The following is a 23,241-nucleotide window of genomic DNA, read 5'->3' on the forward strand; positions in this document are numbered from 1 at the left end:
GCAATCTTAGGACGGTTTTGTGTTTGTTTGTGTGTGTGTCAATAACTATCGCTTCTGATTAAAGCAACATTTTTTAAAAATTGCTGGACTAATGCGGGGCCATCACTGACGAGTCACTGTTGATAGCCTTTACCCTCCATTATTTTGTCTAATCCCCTTCTAAAGTTGTCCAAGATGGCGGGCTGCATGATCTCCTCTGGCAGCTAATTCCAGAGTTTTTACTTCATCTTGCATCTCCCGACATTCTGCCTCATTGGCTGGCCCTGGGTTCTAGTATTATGAGAGAGTGGGGAAAACCTTCTCTCAGTCCATTTCCCCCCACATAATACAGTGTTTTATACACCTCTGCCATATTCCCTTTCCCCCTCTCTGAGGGCAAGGCTAATGTGCCCAAATCGGAATCTGAAGGACTCCCTCTTTGCCCTTGCAAAGACCTTCCTAAGACCATAAGAAATGCCTGCTAGATCAAGCCAGAGGGGTCCCCTCTAGTCTAGCATCCTCTTCTCACCAGATGCCTGTAGGAAACCAGAAAGGATCCAAGCACAAGAGGACACTCCTTCCCCCTGTGGTTTCAGCAACTGTTAGGGGGAACGGTATCCCATAGCATGGATTGAGAGCAACAGGGCCAGCCCTAACCTTAGGCAGAGGGAGCCACCTGCCTTAGTCAGCAAATGCTGTGGTGGGTAGGGGGAAAAGCCACAGCAGCAGCAAGCTCTTAGAAGTACAGAGCGCTACATGGCCTCATCTCCAAACCAGCTTCACTGTCCCATCACCAGTGCTGAAATCAGATTTCAGTTGAAAGGAAGAGCCTGCTGGATCCGGCCAATGGCCTATCTAGTCCAGCATCCTGTTCTCACAGGGGCCAACCAGATATCTGTGGGAAACCAGCAAGCAGAATTCGAACGCAATCCTGTGGTTTCCAGAAACTGGGATTCAGAAACATTGCTGGGCAGCAAAGGCAGCCAAAGGAACATGAGATGTGAAGACCCAGTTGGAGAGGTGAAGGCCAGCAGAGCGAGATCGAGAGGGTTTTGCTAGCGGACTGAATGCTAGCGGACAGTTGATGGAACAGGAGGCGGCAGCATCTCAACCTTTGCTTTAGGCAGTAAACTCTCCAGGGGCTGGCCATAAAGACCAGCGTGCTTGTGTGTGTAAGGCAATTTGCAAAGCTGAGGTGAGGGACACTGCCGTGCCTGTCATTAAGATGTCACACCTCTCTTTGGCCATCCTAGGCTTGTAGCCCATCCTAGGTCCTACACGCCGCAGACCCTCAGAAATGAATGAACCGGGCTGACTTAGGTCCATTGATTTCGATGGGTTTACTCTGAGTAGGGCTTAGGTGGATACAGCAACCCATAGCTTCCCAAGCCAGAATTCCTTTCTACTGCCTCCTGGCAAAGTGGCAAAGCCATCACAAAGGCAAAATGAGTCACCAATGCAGAAAGAACCAAGAGTTTTCCCGGGAAGGGGCGAGCAGGAGGACCAACGCTTCCACACTTGGCTTCATATATCTCCTCTATTACATATGATATCCTGTTACAGAGCGGCAGATATGTAATATAGGACAGTGTAATGTGCAAACACATTCAGGACAAGAGGAATATTGCAGACTGCCAAGAATATATAGGGGTTTGTGTTATGTATGTATATATCATATATAAAAGAAAAAAGGAGAGCAGAGTGCTTCAGTTGCTCACTTGCGCAGTTTTGGGTGGTCTTCCTCCAGTGGGGAAACTTGGGAATGATCTAGACAGTCCTTGGTCCTGGAGGGAGAGGACCGCCCTGTGGTTTCCTTTGGCCATGTCTGGCATCGCTGTGTGGAGATCATCCATAGTCAAGGCAGCAGAAGCAACACGGCATGTGAAGGCCTGGCTGAAGATCTGACTGGAGAAGTGAAGACCAAGAACATGAGAAGAAGTGAAGACCCGGCTGAAGACCCAAGCTGAAGACCCAGGTTGGAGAGGTGAAGACTGGCAACATGAGAGGTCTTGAAGACCAGGCTTATCCCGATATGCTGGTTGAGAGCTGATCAACAGAGACACGCACACACGCGCACACACAGACGGACGGACGGACTCAGGCAGTGTTCGTGCTTCCACGCAACGCCCATGGCAAAAGTGTGGTTGGGAAAGAGCAGCTGCAATGCCTCTTCAGTCCTTCAGGTTGGCTTCCAAGACCCCCTGGGCCATCAGTTCCGCCAGGACGTTGTCCAGGTAGTTTGGGTCGGGGTAGCCGTGGCCGGTGAGGTTGGACCCAAATTCGGTCTTGTGGTGGATCTCGTTCCACACCACCGTGTCGGATTCGCCTGTCGTGTTGGATGTCCCAATGGTGAAGATCAGCCGGCGTTCCCAGGCCACAATCAGGAGTTTCAAGACCTGCAACGTAAGAAGCTGACTTACTTAAAACTGAGTCAAACCATGGCAGACCAAGCTGACGGAATATGCAGAAACAGCAAGACTGAAGGGAAAGATCGGAAACCAGGAAGTTAAAAGACTGGAATACAGTGGTACCTCTGGATGCGAACGGGATCCGTTCCGTTCGCATCCTGAGTAGAACGTAACATGCGACTGCACATCTCCGTGTCTCGCCGCTTCCGCGCATGTGTGTGACGTTATTTTGAGCATCTGCGCATGCACAAATGACGAAACCCGGAAGTAACGCACTCCGTTACTTCTGGGTCGCCGCGGAGCGTAACCTGAAACCGCTCAACCTGAAGCATATTTAACCCGAGGTATTACTGTAACTTTCTAACATACCATACTTTTCTGTCTATAAGACGCCCATGTATAAGACGACCCCTGTTTTGGGGGATTCAATTTTAAGAAAATGGGGGGAGATTGCACAGAGCTGTTGAGCTTTTTTTTTTTGCAGACGATTGCCCAGAGATGTTGAGCTTGGGGGGGGGGTTGGGGGGGATTACCCAGGGTTGTTGAGCTTTTTTTATGGGGAATTGCCAAAAATCGCTCACCACAAAATCTGCCTCCTGTCTGTCCCATCACTGGCAGAGTCTGCCAACCACCCATTGATGCAGCGACCAATAACAGGCACAATAATAGCAGCTGACAACCACGGAAGCAGCTAATCAAACGTCCACCCTATGCACTACCCATGTGTAAGACAACCCCCAGTTTTTAGCATGATTTTTAAAGAAAAAAACATAGTCTTATATACGGAAAAGTACAGTATTGAGAAACCACTGTAAACCATGAAATCATTGGCAGGAATACGATGACACTTGTAAAGTAACATGAATTTAGGATACAGTGGTACCTCAGGTTAAGTACTTAATTTGTTCCGGAGGTCCGTTCTTAACCTGAAACTGTTCTTAACCTGAAGCACCACTTTAGCTAATGGGGCCTCCTGCTGCTACCGCGCCACCAGAGCACAATTTCTGTTCTCATCCTGAAGCAAAGTTCTTAACCCGAGGTAATATTTCTGGGTTAGCGGAGTCTGTAACCTGAAGCATCTGTAACCTGAAGTGTATGTAACCTGAGGTACCACTGTGCTATGATTATACAATGGACAGATTACAGTAAAAGATGCAGGAATAATAAATAAACGAATAAACAAATCAACTGAGTCAAACCAGGGCTTTGAGTGCAGTTCCGATACCGTTTTCCGGAGCCCACAAACAAGAACTCCTGGCACTGAGCCAGCCCGGCATGAACCAGCTCCCAAACCAATGACCCTTCTCTTTTGTCCCTTGCATACATCCCAACCATGACACGGCAGAGGCTGAAAAAAGTGCTGAGTCAGGCCATTGGTAGATCTAGCTCAGCACTGTCTACTCTGAGCAACAGTGGCTCTCCAGGGTTTCAGACAGGAGTTTCTCCCAGCCCTGCCTGGAGATATCAGGGGTTGAACCTGGGACATTCTGTTAGGATATTTCCGTTCCACCTTAATAAGGGAACAGTTTGTTGTGTCACAGCCTGCGTATTTCCTGTTCACAGGATGTTTCTGTTTTGTATATAGCTTTTGTTTCTCTCTCTGTGCCTGGACACGCAGGCAGGCAGTCATGTTTTTCTTTGTTCTGACCAACGCTGAAAAAAGTTGTAAATAATGCTCTCCTGAGTGCATCTTTCGTTGTGCAAACTCTGCAAAGGGCGTGCACCAGTCCTTGGAATGTGGACAGATGTTTCTGAGGCTTGTGTCGCTAATTGACTAAAACTGCGTTTCTACGGGAGGTTGATGGATCGTCCGGAATCGACGTGGAGGCATGATGGCCTTTGTCTCCCTGGCAGTATCCCAACCACTATTTCACAGGCAGGGAATAAATACCCCATTAGAAAACAAGAGGCAGCCCACCCCGAAAATGATTGGTGTAGCTAGCTCAAGGCCAAACTATTGCCTGACACTAAAAGCATCACTCAAAGTTGCAGGCATCCTTTCCGCCACCTTTATGTACCAGCTGGATCAGGGCCCCTGCATACCAGTGCCTTTTCGACCATTTCCTCCCATTGCTGCTGTCCTAAGAGCACGGCTTTGGAACAAAGATCTATGACTCGGTTGATTTTGAAACGAGGTACCCTGAGGATCCTGACCTTTTAAAACAAAATGGGCAAGCACCTAGTCCTCATGGCTTCAGAAATAGGCTTTGAAAAGCAGAGACAGGTTTTGGGGCTTTGGCCCCAAAGGGGTCTTTGAAGAAGCAAAATGCCGGAAACTCAGCGCTCGGCTAAGTTGGATTTTGAGGGGAAGCCTGGAAATGTTCTCCTCTGTACTGAAGGCCCCACCCAGAGCCCAGTGGAAATTCAGCTGCCTACCTTTCTGCCTTTCTCGTTGTCAGGAAGGTAGCAGTGGCGAGGGAAGCCCCTTGCAGTAAACTTCTTCCCAGGATTTGGATGCTCGGGACCCTGGTGAAGCAAGAGGTCTCAGTTACACGTTGCACCGGCAAAGGTCAGGGGCAAGGGCAACATGGTTTTCCTGCCCCTGGGTATATCGTGAAAAGTTCATTAAATATACCATATTGACCCAAATATAAGCCGCACTCCCCACCCCTCAAATTCTGACCGTGAAAAGTTAAACTGCAGCTTAAATTCGCAACCTTACAACAATGGGCTTTTACGATATCGCTGCTGAAACAGACATATGGTAAAACAGAACAGGTGTGAATGCCTGCGGAATTTTAAAGGTGCAGCTTATATTCGGGCAATTACGGTGTGTGTGTGTGTGTGTGTGTGTGTGTGTGTGTGTGTGTGTAAAAATATATGTAAGCTGCCTAGAGAGGTTTTGCATTTTGCAACTAATAAATCAAACCCTGGATTACTGCAATGCACTCTATGTGGAGCTTCCCTTGCATTTGATCTGGAAGCTGCAATGAGTGCAGAATGCTCCAGCACAATTGCTATCAACACAGTGATCTGCCAGTTTGCTACTGGGTCAAGCTGAAAGTGTACCTCTTAGTATATAAAGCACTTAAGAACTTGGGACCAGTTTACCTGCAAAATCACCTCACTCCACAGATGCTTACTCGACTGCTTTGATCGGCAGAAATACCACCGTTATAGCTGCCACATAGTACCTGTTTGGCATTTGTAAGAACTTGGCATTTTAGTGTGGCAGCACCTACATATACTTTGGAACTCCCTGCCTCTTGATATCAGGCAGGTGCCTCCACTGTACTTTATTAAAGGTAAAGGTAAAGGTACCCCTGCCCGTACGGGCCAGTCTTGACAGACTCTGGGGTTGTGCGCCCATCTCACTTAAGAGGCCAGGGGCCAGCGCTGTCCGGAGACACTTCCGGGTCACGTGGCCAGCGTGACATTGCTGCTCTGGCGAGCCAGAGCCGCACACGGAAACACTGTTTACCTTCCCGCTGGTAAGCGGTCCCTATTTATCTACTTGCACCCGGATGTGCTTTCGAACTGCTAGGTTGGCAGGCGCTGGGACCGAGCAGCGGGAGCGCACCCCGCCGCAGGGATTCGAACCGCCGACCTTTCGATCGGCAAGTCCTAGGCGCTGAGGCTTTAACCCACAGCGCCACCTTGCGTCCCCGTACTTTATTAGCACCTGCTAAAAACATTTTTTGTGTAGACAGGCCCGCCCTGATGTTTAGAAAGTCCATGTGAGTTTTCGTCTGCTTTTAGTCTATTGTTATTTTAACTTTTCAAACGTCTTGAATTATAGTTGTTGATTGTTTTTATTGTTTTATCTTTTCTGTAAACTGCTTTGAGGTTGTTGGGTTGTTTTTATTTCAAAAAAATCAAGCAGTGTATAAATTTAATGAAATAAGTAAATAAATAGGAACCAACCACCACAACCCTTTCTCTCCCTTTCTCTTTCTCTTTCTCTCTTCCCCATCCCACTCACCTGGATCCCTGCAGGAATGTCATACACGATGCGGATGGTTTTGCAGTCTATGTAGCCAGGGAGCGAGTGTGGAATAATGTGGAACTCCATCTTCCCAGGGGGCTGAGTCCCGGTCTTCTCCCCATAGATGGCCTTGCAAGTGGGGCATTGCAGACTGCCATCCTGCCAAGCGAAAGGAAGACAGGGTGGGAGGAGAAAGAGGAACAGGCAGATGTAGAAGAAGCTCATTCTTCAGGTTGCTTTATAGCCATGGACCTCAAGGCGCTTAAAACTCTCTACATTTACCATTCTTCTGACAGGCAGAAATTCAGCAGGTGGGGAGGATGTGAGTCATTGAAATTAATGTGCATTGCTAACTTAGATCCATACATTTCATTGGGTCTACTCTGAGTATGACCAGCACTGGAAACAACCCATTGTCATTTTTGTACGAAGTAAAGTAATTGTTAGCCCCCCCCGTTCCCCCACCAACCTGTCCCATATTTTGCCTGACCAAAGGTGGCAACTCTACCCTTATTTATTTACAGTCTTACCTTGGATCCTGAACACCTTGGTACTCGGACATTTTGGCTCCCGAACGCCACAAACCCGGAAGTGAGTATTCCGGTTTGTGAACATTCTTTGGAATCCAAACGTCCAACGGGGCTTCTGTGGCTTCTGATTGGCTGCAGGAGCGTTTTGGTTTCTGAACGTTTTGGAAGTCAAATGGGCTTCTGGAAAGGATTCTGTTCGACTTCCAAGGTATGACTGTACAGTGGTACCTTGGGTTAAGTACTTAATTCGTTCCGGAGGTCCGTTCTTAACCTGAAACTGTTCTTAACCTCAAGCACCACTTTAGCTAATGGGGCCTCCTGCTGCTGCCACGCCGCTGAAGCACAATTTCTGTTCTCATCCTGAAGCAAATTCTTAACCCGAGGTACTATTTCTGGGTTAGTAGAGTCTGTAACCTGAAGCGTATGTAACCCGAGGTAAAGATAAAGAGACCCCTGACTATTAAGTCCAATCGTGACCGACTCTGGGGTTGCGGCGCTCATCTTGCTTTATTGGCCGAGGGAGCCGGAGCGGTACCTATTTATCTACTTGCACTTTGAGGTGCTTTTGAACTGCTAGGTTGGCAAGAGCAGGGACCAAGCAACGGGACCTCACCCCGTCATGGGGATTCGAACTGCCGACCTTCTGATCGGCAAGTCCTAGGCTCTGTGGTTTAACCCACAGCACCACCTGAGGTACCACTGTATTACTATTTATTTCAGAAAGCAGGCCTTGAAAATTGTGTGGCTTAAAACGAGAGAAAGGTGTGTTGGGAGGGAGAAGTCCATTCCCATGCCTTTCACGCAACCACCCATTGCCCTCTGATTTCTCACCTTATTGCCATTGTTGTACATGGCAACCAGGCAGAGGAGGTGGTAGAGGTGCCCGCATTTGCCCAGCTTTCCCACCAGCTCTGGTTTGGCCCCCTTGTGCCTGAGGATCCCCTCGTAGCCCGATGAGGACACCAGCCGCTCCATGCAGATGGTGCAGTCCTGTTGGAGAGAGACAAATTGGGGATATGAGCGGCAGTATTAGAAACTGAGCTATGAAAGCTAGGCACTGAATGGTACCTTAAACCTAGGTTATGAGAGCAACAACGGAGCGTCTAGGTGCAATAACAAGAATACAACGCTGAAAATAAATGAACTACAGCTAAAATATTATGTTCATCTTTCACATGGTCTAGTCTTTCTCCTGCCTACCCCCCCCCCTAATATTCTTAAGAGGGTCTCTTCTCCAGACTTCAGAGAGTAGCTGGAAGTGGGGAGGCAGAAAAAGGTGCTCCTTTCCTTCCACTCGGCAGTTTTAATCTGAAATCTTAGGCGCAGTATTGTGCCCAGAGCTCAGAAACTGCTCGCCCTAGTGAAATTCCCTGTCACAAAATGCACCTAGAACAGTGGGAGTTTCAAACACTGGTGAGTGGTAAACACAGTGGATAAAACACGTTCTAGGGCTGTCTTCAATTTTGAAAGAGGCCAGGGGACACCCCTCTCTTTCTGCTCCTTCTTTTTGCAGGCACAGCTTCAGCATGAATACTTCCAGGGAAGGGGCACTCGATACCTCTGTTCCACAGTAAATAATGTTCCGCTCAAATCTCCTTTCCTTGCCATTTCCACCCATTTGTTCCAATCCTGCCCCCCTGGAGCTCTTCTGCTCCATCTTCTGCATGACAAACCCTTCAGCTCAGTGGTGTAGTATTTGGGCGAGGGGCACAGGGACGGTTGCCCCAGTTGCAAAAATTGCAAGGGGTGCAAAATTTCAACACCCAGTGATGCCTCAACAAGGCTGTGCTCTTCCGCCGTTGAGCTCCTTTGAAAATGACTTCTCTGTGCGAACCAGGAAGCCGCCTCTCCAGACAACAGAATAACTCTTCTTTTCTTATCTCTGCGGCTGTGATCTCCTGGGTGATGCGTACGCCATTAGAGAGTTGAATGTGTACTTCATCCATTTCCCTCTCACTCACCCATCCCTCCACGTGGCCCCGGGTGCTGGCAACCCACGCTACACCACTGCTTCAGCTATTTCAAGACAGTTTCCATGTCACCCCTTAGTCACCTCTTTTTCCAGGTCAAACACACCCAGATCTTCCAGCCATTTCTTAATATAGTTTGGCTTCCAGATCCCACTCCACTCGGATCAGGGGAAAGAATTATTACACAGGCTTCTCTCTGTGATCTTAGCCTGCCCTTTGCCCAGGGTCTTTATTCTTACGTTTTGTATTCTTCTAGGGAGTTTAGTGTGACATAACTGGATACCCCATGAAGTAGGTTAGACTGAGAGATAGCGGCCAGCTCACCTCATCTGGGGGATTCTTCACCTTCTGGATGTAACGTCTCACTACATCTTCAGGGTTCTTGCCTGTACAGAATAAAAGAGCACTGGAACTAGATCATTCTCTATTATATAGCCTTCCTTTCTTAGAAGAAAAAACAGTATTACATTTCTATCCCCTTCAAAGAGCTCATTGGCATGCATGGTCCCCCCCCACCTTTATCCTCACCACACCCCTGCGATGTAGGTTCACCTATGTTGGCTTGGCATTTAGCAATATGTGCAAAATTTGGTCAGCACCTTAACTATGATTTATTTCCTGCCCTAGTAAACCATGACGTGACGTCTTGGGCGGCTTACAAACCTTGGTTTGCTTTAACCATGGCGTAGCCTTCTGCATAACAACAACAATAACAATTAACAACAACAACACTCCACCCATCTGGCCAGGCCTCCTCAGCCACTCTGAGAGGCTTCCAACAGGATATTAAAAACATAAGAAAACATCAAACATTTAAAAACCTCCCTAAACAGGGCTGCCTTCAGATGTCTTCTAAAACTCAGATAGTTGTTTATTTCCTTCACATCTGATGGGAGGGCGTTTCACAGGGTGGGCGCCACTATCGAGAAGGCCTTCTGCCTGGTTCCCTGTAGCTTCACTTCTTGCAGGAGGGAACCGCCAGAAGGCCCTTGGAGCTGGACCTCAGTGTCTGGGCTAAACGAGGGCGGTGGAGACTCTCCTTCAGGTATACAGGGCCGAGGCCATTTAGGGCTTTAAAGGTCAGCACCAACACTTTGAATTGTGCTCGGAAACGTACTGGGAGCCAATGAAGGTCTTTCAGGACAGGTGTTATATGGTCTCAGTGGCCACTCCCAGTCACCAGTCTAGCTGCCGCGTTCTGGATTAGTTGCATTTTCTGGGTCACCTTCCAAGGTAGCCCCACGTAGAGTGCATTGCAGTAGTCCAAGCGGGAGATAACTAGAGCATGCACTACTCTGCCAAGACAGTCCACGGGCAGGTAGGATCTCAGTCTGTGTACCAGATGGAAATGGTAGACAGCTGCCCTGGACACAAAATTGACCTGTGCCTCCATGGACAGCTGTGAGTATAAACCCGGCACCCTTACTTAACCATGGTTTGTTTGGTCATCTCACTCCAGGCACTCACCGAACTATAAGGCAAGAGCAGCTGGAAAACAAACCAAACTTGGGAGAAACAAGCCATGGTTTGTCTGGTCGCCCGTGAGATGTGTGCTTCAACAAACCACGGTTTAGCATTATATGCAAACCAGATCTTTACAATGGCAGGCGACGCCCAGACTCACAGACTTGGGGCCTGGCCACAAATGTTGGAAACTGACCCTGGTCCTGGCTCTGAATTTAGGTATTTGTGGTATCAGTCAGATATGGGGCAAGGGCCTCATTGAGAGGTGCAGAGAAACTCACTTTTTTTCAGGTGTTTCTTCTTGGTCTTCCGGCAGATCCCGGTGATTCCAGGCACCGGCTTCATGTCACTCTTATTGACAGGTGGTGGGTGCAGGATGGGCTTTGGCGCTCGAGTGAGGCAGACAGGCAGGCCTGCCGCACACATCAAGATGCCTGTCATCCCTGGGCCCAATAAAGACAAGGAAAGAGAGAGAGAAAGAGAGAGAAGTATTATCATTCGCTCTTTCCAGGCACAGCCCGCAATTTAAAACTCCATTTCTGAACGCCACCCCCACCCCTCCATATTTTTTTGCTCTGGAGCTTTTCCCATGAATAAGCTGAATTGGAGCAAATGTCAATTCATGGGAAAGCCGAATTGGCATTTGCTCTGATTCAGCTGTAAAGAGCAGGTTTTCGAGGGGAAAGCTCAGGGCAAACAACAAGAACAATAGCGCTTGGACACCAAGCATAGACCTCTTCCTTTAAGTGTGGATAAGCCAAGAGATAAGGTACAGTAGATAGGTAGGTAGGTAGGTAGGTAGGTAGATGATAGATAGATAGATAGATAGATAGATAGATAGATAGATAGATAGATGATAGATAGATAGATATAGATGATAGATATATGATAGATACCGTATTGGCCCAATTATAAGCTGCAGCTTTAAAATTGGAGGGTGAAAAGGAAAAAGGAAAAAATATCTGAATATAAGCTGCTCCCTTCCTCGCTGCTCCTGGCTTCATACTTGGGGCGGGGGGGGGGGGGGAGCCGAGCTGCGTTACTTTCTCCTTCCTCGCTCTCGCCCCTCCCAGCCTTGGGGGAGAGGACAGGGGACTACGCATGGGGTGGGCACCGCTTCACCACGCTCCCAATGCTGTTTGTCCCAATTTCCTGGCTTCATACGTAAGGCCGCAAATATAAGCCACAAATATAAGCCACACCCAAGGGGAGTGTGGTACCATCCACTTTGGGAGCCACTGATTTAAAACCTTCAAAAGACTAAAACCAGTGATAAACTGAAAACATTCACCAACATTCCCCATCTCAAGGTAGGCTGAGGACCGTCCCTGCTGCTCTTACCTGCCAGGGCAGGGTGCACTGGGCCAGTGCCATTCAGGTTCTTGACTGGAAGGGCAGGAACCCTGCACGAGAGAAACAGAGGAGAAGGGATGGGCATGATCAGACTGTTGACATTTCCACTCCACAAGGGCAGACGTGTGGAATTGTGTGTCACATGCCTGTTTACATTCCAGCACAGCTTGCTGCGAACTTCCCTTGTGTATAGCTTTTGCTTTTGGCTGTTCTCTCTGAGACAACGTGAGAGAGAGACGACATGTTTCTTTGTCCTGATTTATGATTAATAAATCTGTAGTTGTAGTATGCTTCCACAAGCCTCACACCTATTCTGTGCACACAGTTCGATCTGCTGATAGCGTGCCCTGGCTGAGTAAGCTCGGGTCACTGATTTATGTCAGAGCAGAAGTGATGGTCTTTGCAGCAGGACGGATGGAAGGAGACGGCCCAGCCGGGGCTAGCCAGCTGGCCTCCCGGCCCTCTGCATGCCGACACAGACTTCTCATAAACAGCAACTGCAGGAAAATAAGTATCTACAGTGGTACCTCGGATTAAGTACTTAATTTGTTCCGGAGGTCCGTTCTTAACCTGAAACTGTTCTTAACCTGAAGCACCACTTTAGCTAATGGGGCCTCCTACTGCCGCCGCACCGCAGGAACACGATTTCTGTTTTCATCCTGAAGCAAAGTTCTTAACCCAAGGTACTATTTCTGGGTTAGCGAAGTCTGTAACCTGAAGTGTATGTAACCTGAAGCATATGTAACCCGAGGTACCACTGTACTTAACATCTACTTACTTTCCTGCACTGCAGGGGATTGGACTGGTTGATCTTTCAGATCAGTTCCAACTTTTCAGTTCTATGATTCTATATTTATTTATTTATTTACAACATGCATTTGAATTCAAACAATAATCATAATCCTAAACATATAGGATTCCCTGAATCCTTAGACTTCCCTCCATCCTTCCATGGTTTCCATTATCAAACTTTTTCTACTGCATCATGTAACTTCTTCATTTTTCTTAAAAATCCATTTTTACTTTAGTTTTTTATACATTGCAAGTGTTGCTATAATCCTGCCAAAGTTTTTAGTTGTTTACAGTCTTCTCTTAAACAACCTATTAATCCCAATTCCTTATTAAAGTTTCTATCTTCTTGGTTTCTGATTTTCCCGGTTATTTTCGCCATTTCGGTTCAGTTCTATGATTCTAAGTTTGCATCATTATCAGGGATGCAGTTCCATTAAGAAACACAGGGCTGCAATCCTATGGCCACTTATTAATATTATGGTTGTTAATGATTTATTTCTATCCCATATATTTTCCCTATTTTATCGAAGCAGATCAAATAGGAACAGCTAAAAACATAGGAGATAAAGCATTAAAAAACCCCAAAATTAATAGAATTACAACTCTTCCTCAGATCTATTAAAATATACAAATCCTTACAATAAAAACAGCACAGCACCGCCCTTTCATTAAAAGTAGTTCATTCACAAAAGCACGTAGGAATAAGAAGGTCTCCACTTGTTCTGAAGATCTCAGGTTCGTATGAAGGAATACGGTCTTTCAGATAGCTTGTAGTGCTTTTTGTTGCAGTGTGCCACACTGAACTCTATTACAGTGGTACCTCGGGTTACATACGCTTCAGGTTACATACGCTTCAGGTTACAGACTCCGCTAACCCAGAAATGGTACCTGGGGTTAAAAACTTTGCTTCAGGATGAGAACAGAAATCGTGCAGCGGTGGCGCGGTGGCAGCAGGAGGCCACATTAGCTAAAATGGTGCTTCAGGTTAAGAACAGTTTCAGGTTAAGAACGGACCTCTGGAACAAATTAAGTACTTAACCCGAGGTACCACTGTATTAGTATTAGTAAAGGTAAAGGGACCCCTGACCATTAGGTCCAGTCGTGACCGACTCTGGGGTTGTGGCACTCATCTCGCTTTATTGGCCAAGGGAGCCGGTGTACAGCTTCCGGGTCATGTGGCCAGCATGACTAAGCCGCTTCTGGCAAACCAGAGCAGCGCACGGAAATGCCGTTTACCTTCCCACTAGAGCGGTACCTATTTATCTACTTGCACTTAGATGTGCTTTTGAACTGCTAGGTTGGCAGGAGCAGGGACCGAGCAACGGGAGCTCACCCCGTTGCAGGGATTCGAACCGCCAACCTTCTGATCGGCAAGTCCTAGGCTCTGTGGTTTAACCCACAGCACCACCTGCATCCCCACCACTGTATTAGTGTTGTTGTTATTGCTATTTGTCAGGGAACTGCCATCGGAACAGGGAAGGGAGGTAGAGAGGCTGTTGGAATACAGGGATCCTCTGAATGTCTTGCAAAGCAGTTCCTCTTCCTGTGGTGGGGAAAGCCACGCCTCCAGTGGGGAAGAGGGAAAGGGGTCAGCGGATGCTGCTGTGAGCCCCAGCACCGCTCCTGGTCAATCCAGCCAGGAGGGAAACACGCCTCTTCCATTGCCCACCTTGCGCAGAGGGGTAAAGCGCAAAGGAGGAAGAAAAAGGCTGGGGGTGACGAAGTTCTTATGTTGGGGACAAAACCGTAAAAAGCCACTCCCGGATTCTGTTAGCGATTGAGGCAGACATGAAATTTGGGGTTCTGCACTGTAAATAGTTTTTGCACCAAATAAAACCTGTAAAAGACAGGTCGGAGTCCTCCCTGGTTACTCGTGAGCAACCATCCTTGCCATCTGACACTATTGTAATTACCGTATTTTTTGCACCATAACACTCACTTTTTTCCTCCTAAAAAGTAAGGGGAAATGTCTGTGCGTGTTATGGAGGGAATGCCTACGGGTGGCATGCCTACTCCTCTAAAAACTACGGGTGGCATTTCCTCCTCTAAAAACTATGTGCGTGTTATGGTCGAGTGCGTGTTATAGAGCGAAAAATACGGTATTTCTATCATGCCCTCCATCCCCAAAGGAGTCTAGGATTGCAAATAGATCAACAATAAAATAAAAAGCATTCTAAAGAATTCAAAACATTTAAAAAACAATTAAAAGCATTCTAAAATGAAAGAAAGCTGATTGGCAGCATGGGTTTTAGCCAATTAAGCAATCAATTAAAAATGCATATATCTGCAAATGAAGAAAACAAAAATTCTGAAGGGGGAAGCATACTTTTCTTGCTTTCATTTATTTAAACACATTTCCAAACCACTTGAAATTTTCACAAATATCCGCTTGAAAATTGCACAAATATCCACTTGGAATTTTCAAAAACATCCACTTGAAATGTTCAAAATATCAACATAAAAAAGCAACATAAAAGAAATAAATAATATCATTCAAACAAACTAATTAATAAAAACTAACATAAGACAGTAAAACACTAGTGCAAAAGAATGGAAAATAAACAATAATAGGGTCCATTCTTATGGGCCAAGGGGGAAAATATGTCTTTCTTTCTTTTTTTAACAAGAGATCTCAATCAACTGATGGTTTGAACTTGAAGTATAGATGATACTGTCTTGAGCCCTGAATGGAGTAAAAAAGAAGTTTGGGAACCATTTGTTTCCACACTGACAGGCAGAAGCATCCCAGGATTTCAGGCAGGAAACTCTCCCAGCCCTACCTAGAGAAGACATTGGGGATTGAACCGGGAACCCTCTGCACACAAAAGCACATGCTCTCCCCCTGTGAGCTATAACCCTTCCTGGTGACTTTTCATTACAGGACTCATTTCTGATCGCCGACAGTATTTCCTGCGCAGACAACTACATTTTGCAGTCCAAGGATTGAAGAAATCAAAGCGCTCCATATAGCAAATCATCAGTAACACATAGAGACCGATCTTATCAGAGGATTGTATTATTAAATGTGGGTGGCAGATGAGTCAGAGGGGGCGTAGGGTTACCTATGGGCACTCGGTGAGTGCATGGCTCAGCTGATATTTCAATATTTCGGGGGGGGGGGACTGCTAACTCCTCAGGGGGCCAATTTTAGTGCTCTAGAATTACCGCATGAAGGTTAATCCAGAGGGATGTCCCTGCTGTGATAAACTTGCAAAGGAAGTGGGAGGAGGCAAACAAACATTTGGATGAAGACCCTTCAGTGGCAGACCTTGTCAACATGACAGAAGGCTGCCTTAATCAGAGGTTTCTCTAGCTCAGCATTGTCTACACCAGGGGTCAGCAAACTTTTTCAGCAGGGGGCCAGTCCACTGTCCCTCAGACCTTGTGGGGGGCCAGACTATATATATTTTTTTGGGGGGGGGGAATTAACCAATTCCTATGCCCCACAAATAACCCAGAGATGCATTTTAAATAAAAGGGCACATTCTACTCATGTAAAAACACGCTGATTCCCAGACCGTCCACGGGCTGGACGTAGAAGGCGATTGGGCTGGATCCGGCCCCCGGGCCTTAGTTTGCCTTCCTGACTGACAGCATCCCTCTAGCGTTTCAGGCAGGAATTCCTCCCAGTCCTACCCAGAGATGCCAGGGATTGAATTTGGCATCTCCTGCCTACAAATCAGAGGCTTTCCTACTGAGCTACAACACTTCCCCTAAACAAACATCAAGATTCTAGTCCTTATGCTTCTTCTTTGAAAAATGGCTGCATTAAAGAGGGACATAAGAGGACAGACCATTGGCTCATTTGGCTCAGTCCTGCTCACACAGACTGAAGTTTAAGACAGGTGCCTCTGCCAGCTTCTACCTGCCTTTCACCTGTCTTCTGAAGCTGCCGTCTATTGAGCCATGCCATTGACCCATCTAGCACACGAATGGCAGCACCTCACCAGGATTTCAAACAAGGAGCCATTCACATACCCAGAGATACCATTGGAGATTGAACCCAGAACCTGTCCTATCACAGGAGGAGTCTATTGCACAGAGTCAGACCATTGGTCCATGCTGTTCGGACTATCTTTGCTTGCTTGCTTCAACCTGTTCGCTCGCTTGTTGTCTTGGCTATAACCGGCATTCAGCTGGCCAACAAGATTTCAATCCTGATTTCGATCTGGCTCAGTATTGCTCAACACTGTCTTCCAGAGGCTCCCCAAGGATTCAGACAGAGGTGTTTTCCCAGCAGTAGGGATGCGGGTGGTGCTGTGGTCTAAACCACAGAGCCTCTTGGGCTTGCCGATCAGAAGGTTGGCGGTTCGAATCCCCACGACGGGTTGAACTCCCATTGCTCTGTCCCAGCTCCTGCCAACCTAGCAGTTCGAAAGCACACCAGTGCAAGTAGATAAATAGGTACCACTGTGGTGGGAAGGTAAACAGTGTTTCCGTGCACTCTGGCTTCCATCACGGTGTCCCGTTGTGCCAGAAGCAGTTTAGTCATGCTGGCCACATGACCCGGAAAGCTGTCTGTGGACAAACGCTGGCTCCCTCGGCCTGAAAGCAAGATGAGCACCGCAACCCCATAGTCACCTTTGACTGGACTTAACCATCCAGGGGTCCTTTACCCTTTTTTTTACCTTTCCCCAGCCCTATCTGAGGATTTTATTTATCTCACAAATTTGTAAACTGCTTCACAGTGGCCATTGAAGTGATACACAAAAATAAAACACACAAAGAGAAAGGAAACGAATTCTAAAAGCAACTAAAACCATTCCTACAAGCACAAATAGAAGCATTCCTAGGGGTTGTCTCACTTCAGGGAAAGCTTTCTTAAACAAAAAGTATCTTCTGTTGGCACCTAAATATCGTTATACTGGATTTCTGTCTAATTTTACCCAGTAACTGATTCTAGAGGGCTGGAGCTGAAACCCCCAAAGCCTAGTTTTTAGTATAGACTATGTGCATGTCTGGGGCATGCTGGACTCTCAGCAGTGCCCAGGTAAGGAGAGTCATTACCGAGGGGAGATGTATGGGGGAAAGTTATCCAGAGATTGAACCTGGGAGTTCCTGCATGCAAAGATGTTCTGCCACTCCTCACAAAAATAGCAATTGGCCATGGCGGGATTTGAACCCACATCTACACGCTGCATCCAAACTCACCTGATTGCTAGCTTGGACTTCATGGCTCCTTCCTACGGCTGTCTCCCCACCCCTTTGAGAAAGAAAACAGGCTGGGCGGCCCCTCTAGGTTGGGATTAGGAGACCAGCAGGTCAGTCGGTTTAAGAAAGGAGCATAATCTCCTTCTGAAAGTGACAGAAGAGCGCAGCTCCTCTGTCAGTGGCTTCAAGGCTTTGTAACGCACCAGTGGGTGGATAAGGGGGGGGGGAGGCCAACTGCTGATAATGGATGGAGATTACGAGGATGGGGTGGTTTTTCACACGTGGGTGGAGCTAGGAGGGTAGACGGCAAAAAAGGTGGAGCCTTTTCTGGCTATAGGCAACAATTCTGCTACATGCCAGCCCCACTCATCTGAATGGGGTGGCGGTGGTTTAGGCACTTGTAAGTCTCACCTGCTCCAAAATAAATTGGTCTTGGAAGTGCTTAACTGGGAACAGATCATGCCCTACATATCTGCTTTAAAAGTTGCAGTCTGCTTTACCACATATATACAAATCTGAGATAAATACAGGCTGATAGATATAGATAGATAGATAGATAGATAGATAGATAGATAGATAGATAGATAGAGATAGATAGATGATAGATAGATAGATAGATAGATAGATAGATAGATAGATAGATAGATAGATAGATATAGATAGATAGATGATAGATAGATGATAGATAGATAGATAGATGATAGATAGATAGATAGATGATTGATAGATAGATGATAGATAGATAGATAGATAGATAGATAGATAGATAGATGATAGATAGATAGATGATAGATAGATAGATAGATGATAGATAGATAGATAATGATGATGATGATGATAGATAGATATAGATAGATGATAGATGATAGATAGATAGATTAGATAGATAGATAGATAGAGATAGATAGATAGATAGATAGATAGATGATAGATATAGATAAGATATAGATGATAGATAGATAGATATACAGTAGATAGATGATAGATAGATAGATGATAGATAGATAGATAGATAGATAGATAGATAGATAGAGCCGCATTGCTAATGACTATTAGTATTTAGAAACCAGACTACTGGCTCAGTGGCTGAGGGGGTCAAGGAATGTTCATGAACATTCCAACTTCTCAGAAGAAATTTGCAGCCACGAGTCCTACGTGACTTTCCACTTCTTGCTACGTATCTCGTTTGTGTCAGCTGCATAGTCTTAGGTGAAACGTAGTAGCGTGATGTGTGCCAGCTTATAGCCCAGTCCCAGAATGTTGCCTTGTCTGGGGTAATCCTATAAGGAGAGCTATTTATGTCCCCTGCCTGTAGTCTTCAAGGCTCACATCAGAATATACCACCAGCAGAGTGCTCTACTGGAGCACAGGCTCCTTGGACACCTATGGATGCACTTGGTTTTCTGGGGCATGTCTCTAATAAATCACAAGTTTCATTTTGCCTCAGACAGGGGTTATCTGCATGCAACAGGACAGCCTTCCCTGACTGCCAGCTACTCACCTCTCCAGCTACTGTACTCTTAAGACCTGCTCTCTAATGTTTTAGCTGGAGCTGTCAGGGATTGAACCTGAGGCCTTCTGCGTGCAAAGCAGCCGCCCAGCCAACAGCCCCTCCCACTAGGGCAGGGGTGGGGTGCCTTCTGAGGTCCACATGCCAGTGGTGGGTAGGGCCAGGGCTAAAAGAAGTGCAAAGTTTGCCTTTGTGCAATAGGCTAGTTTCTACACATGCTCACACCCCCAGCTCTGCATCCTCCATTCAGAGATGCAGGAGGTATTGTTAGAGTTTGTGGACTCCTTCTGCAGCTCTGAGCAAAACGCTCAGAGTGCAGTGCAAAGCAGGGAAGAGGAGGCGTGGCCAGGGAAGAGGAGGCGTGGCCAGGGGCAGTGGCGTAGCGTGGGTTGTCAGCACCCGGGGCAAGGCAGTAATTTGCGCCCCCTAACTCCTAACCTGCCGCCACTGCCAGCTTCTTCTTGCTGCTGCCTGGGCTGGTCTGGTGTGGTTCTCTCCCGCGCTCAGTGCTGCGCTGGGCGGCCGCTGCACTGTCCCTCCCCCAGATAGTCCCTCGCTCTCTCTCCGCACCGCACACCTGGCACCCACCCCCTCCACAGTGGGCGGCGACCCGGCGGCTCGGATCGGATTCGCACAGCCAGCACTGCAGTGAGAGAGAGTGAGTGAGCCAGGTAGGGGCAGAGAGCTGCGAGTGCGAGCGCCCCCCCAGATGTTGCGCCCGATGCGGCCGGCCCCCCCTGCACCCCCCACGCTACGCCACTGGCCAGGGGAGAGTTACAAGGGCCAAACAGAGAGGCCTGGAGGGCCAGACTTTCTGGTTCGAAGCCACATGGGTACTTAGCAACTTGTCCTGTGCTCCAGGGTACCATTCACGAAGGGTGGCCCTTCCCTTCGCTCAGAATCTGAGATATGCGCACAGCTGCTGAGCTACAGCCCCTCCCTGAACTCACAAGTGGAAGTGCAGGGAAACCGAAGTCATGCGCATGCTGCACTTCCAATGCCCTGGAGCCGACGTTCCATTTTGAAGCATTGTTGACAAATGCGTTGACATGTTTATAATAACAGGACAATTATGGGCTGTTTCTGTTTCCCCACTGTATATCTAGTATAGCATTTCTGTGTCTTGGAGTTAGCTCTTCTGCTCCCAAATCAGCAGGATAGAAGCTCATGCAGAGTAAACAAAGTCAGGGCATTACAGAGAAAGAGGAAATGATGTGTACTCCCCTCCCCCCTCTCTCTGGGTGGGGAAATTCAGTGACCCTGCCAGCCAGCATTGTCAATGGTCAAGGATGTTGGGAACTGGCTGAAGTCCCACAGCATCTGAAGGGCAGCCCCTACTGCAATCGCAGTAGGAGCCTCCCCTCCCCCATGAGGTTGTGTGGTCACCTCAAAGAATTACAATTCCCAGAGTTCTCTGGGAAGAGGGGCTGGCTGTTAAACCACTCTGAAAATAGTAGCCTCTCTGTGAGAGAAATACAGTGGTACCTCGGGTTACATATGCTTCAGGTTACATACACTTCAGGTTACAGACTCCACTAACCCAGAAATAGTGCTTCAGGTTAAGAACTTTGCTTCAGGATGAGAACAGAAGTATTCTCCATTCTCCATATATTTTCTGATTTTTGATGAATCTCTTCAGATTAATGCAGCATTAAGCTCAGCATTAAGCAGAAGGTCCTGGGTTCAACCCCTGGCCATCTGCAGGTTGGGAATGTTCCCTGCAGGAAACCCTCTTCCAGTCAGTTAAGACAAGATGGACCAATGGTCAGACTCAGTTTAAGGCAGCCTCCTTATATTCCCCAACCCAAACATTCTCTTTTCATCGAAAGGAACCAGAGGTCCCCAGCCCTAACGTTTGACAGCCTGGGGGTTAGCACATATAAAGTTTAACCTGTCTGGTCCCTCACTAGAACAGCCATTTGCAGGACCACCCTACCTGTCTGTGGGCATCTCAAACTCCGCAGGTGAGGAGGCTCTCTTCCCTGATGTGTGAGAAACTACTGTACCCCAGCAGTAAAAGGGAAAAAAAATAACGAAATAAAATGCAAACTCATGAGGAGGAAGGAAGCTCATGCAAACTGCAGCCACAGCTCAGCACACAGATGGTTTTGTTGGCTGTTCCTGGGTGTGATTGAGATCCGCTGCAAAGGTGTTTGTAGCCCACGTGCCCATTTAATTCTGCTACTGACTCGTGGGCCAGCAGGGGGCCACAATATGCAGCCCTTTCATGCCCCCTCCCTGGAAAGCTTAAACTGGGAGGGCTGGTAAGAAATGTGGCCTGGGAAGGCGGTGTGTGGCCATGTGGTGAGTGACCAGAGGACCAGCTAGAAAGGACTAAATAAGTCTTTCAAAGCAGGTTTTCCCCAAATTTCTGTGTCCATTGATGCTTCAATGAGCTTGTCAAGCTGTCACCAGCCCAGATTCTTAGGAATGTACAGTGGTGCCCCGCAAGACGAATGCCTCGCAAAACAAAAAACGCGCAAGACGAAAGGTTTTTTTTTGGTTTTTGTGTCGCTTCGCAAGACGAATTTCCCTATGGGCTTGCTTTGCAAGACAAAAACGTCTTGCGAGTTTGTTCGCTTTTTTCCTAAAGCCGCTTGAAGAGGCACAGTTGCGACGGACCGTGCTTCGCAAGACGAAAAACATGCAAGACGAAAAGACTCGTGGAACGAATTATTTCCGTCTCGCGAGGCACCACTGTAAGTGGAATAAGAAATATAAATGCATAATCAGGTTTATTTGTCATTGATCAACATGACTAAGAATCATAAAACGTCAAAAAAGTCATTGGCAAAGGAAGTACGCTCTGTACATGCTCATGGCTTTGATTTCATAAGTTCATTCTTCCTAATTATTTTTTCCCACACTATGCCTCTTCAAGCCCAGACCCCTATCGACCCTGAGGTTTTTATTAACCCCTTGGCAGAATCACATCAAATCAGTATCAACCGCGATAGGATACCCTATTTTAGAGCATTTTGAGGTGAAAGAAATGGACTCATTTCCCTGGAGACTTCAAATGGTGAGATTAACCAGCCTTAGAGTGCAGCGTTGACATCAATTTTTTAAAAAAATATTTTCAAGTTTTTTTTAAAAAAAAATGGCGGGAAAACAGCCATTCTTAAGACACAGGTAACCTCCATGAAGGGTCAATGAGCTCAGGTATATTTTGTCCCCAAGATATCTGTACCCAAATACCAAGTGTTACATGAGAATTCAGGGTTCAGATAGATGCCACATTCACACCATACCTTTAAACACTAGCATGCTGCCATAAAGCACCACTTTAAACAGTCACGGTTTCCCTCGCAGAATTCTGGGAGCTGTAGTTTGCTAAGGGTGCTGAGAGTTTTTAGGAGACACCTCCATTCCCCTCGCAGAGCTACGATTCCCAGAGTTCCTTGGAAAGAGGGACTGATTCTTAAACCATTCTGGGAATTGTAGCTCCGTGAGGGAAATAGGGGGAGGTCTCCCCACAACTCTCCGCACCAATAATAATAATAATAATAATAATAATAATAATAATAATAATAATAATAATTTATACCCCGCCCATCTGGCTGGATTAGCAAACCATGACTCCCAGACTCCTTTGGAAGCCATGACTGTTTAAAGTGATGCTTCCAGTGCAGGGTACGAATGTGGCCTCTCTGAGTCTTCCTAGGCAGAAAGAGAAGCAGAGAATAAAAGCCAGAGACACTAAATGTGAGGAAAGGAATGACAGGAGGGAGCAGCAGAGAGGAAAGAGCCTGCCCCCTCCCCCTGCCCCTTTCCCAGCGCTGCCCCAAAGGCTCCAATTATTCTCAGAGAATCTGCAGCGCTGCCACCTGGTTGCCGTGGCAACACAAGGCCGCTCTCCTCTGGCCAAAGCTGACACATTGCTCCTGGGTGCGCCTGCCGCTCAGGCGAGGTGTCTGGGCAACCGCGGGCGACGTCAGCTTCTGCCACCCTGAGCACCAGAGCAGGGGAGGCAGAGAGCACCCAACTCCACCGCGCAGGAATCATGTGCGGCGGTCTCCTTCGCGACTTGGGTGGGCTGCTATTCAGAGGCCTCTTCTTCCCTGTTTTGTTGTTTATGTCAACACTGGCCGGCTGGACAAAGATGGGGAGGAGAATAGAGGGTGATTGTGTGGGGCTCTGACAGACAGACAGATAGACA

The 23,241-nt window shown here is 47.3% G+C and overlaps 1 protein-coding gene across 2 annotated transcripts in view; it reads right to left on the reverse strand.

Moving 5' to 3' along the window:
• Nucleotides 1–1,300: 1,300 nt before the first annotated feature.
• The window catches only part of DTX1 (deltex E3 ubiquitin ligase 1), a 51,507-nt gene continuing 29,566 nt past the window's right edge, over nucleotides 1,301–23,241 (reverse strand). For both annotated transcript variants that reach the window (XM_083717280.1, XM_083717281.1), the window contains exons 4-10: nucleotides 11,618–11,679; nucleotides 10,558–10,719; nucleotides 9,137–9,198; nucleotides 7,674–7,832; nucleotides 6,310–6,471; nucleotides 4,764–4,853; nucleotides 1,301–2,375 (exon numbers count right to left, since the gene is read on the reverse strand). In XM_083717280.1, the coding sequence (XP_083573406.1) occupies nucleotides 2,151–2,375; nucleotides 4,764–4,853; nucleotides 6,310–6,471; nucleotides 7,674–7,832; nucleotides 9,137–9,198; nucleotides 10,558–10,719; nucleotides 11,618–11,679 (922 nt within the window). In that variant the 3' untranslated portion in view covers nucleotides 1,301–2,150. The remainder of the gene's footprint in view (nucleotides 2,376–4,763; nucleotides 4,854–6,309; nucleotides 6,472–7,673; nucleotides 7,833–9,136; nucleotides 9,199–10,557; nucleotides 10,720–11,617; nucleotides 11,680–23,241) is intronic.

This window comes from Podarcis gaigeae, assembly GCF_964106915.1.
Source record: "Podarcis gaigeae genome assembly, chromosome: 16".
NCBI classification, from domain to species: Eukaryota; Metazoa; Chordata; class Lepidosauria; order Squamata; family Lacertidae; genus Podarcis; species Podarcis gaigeae.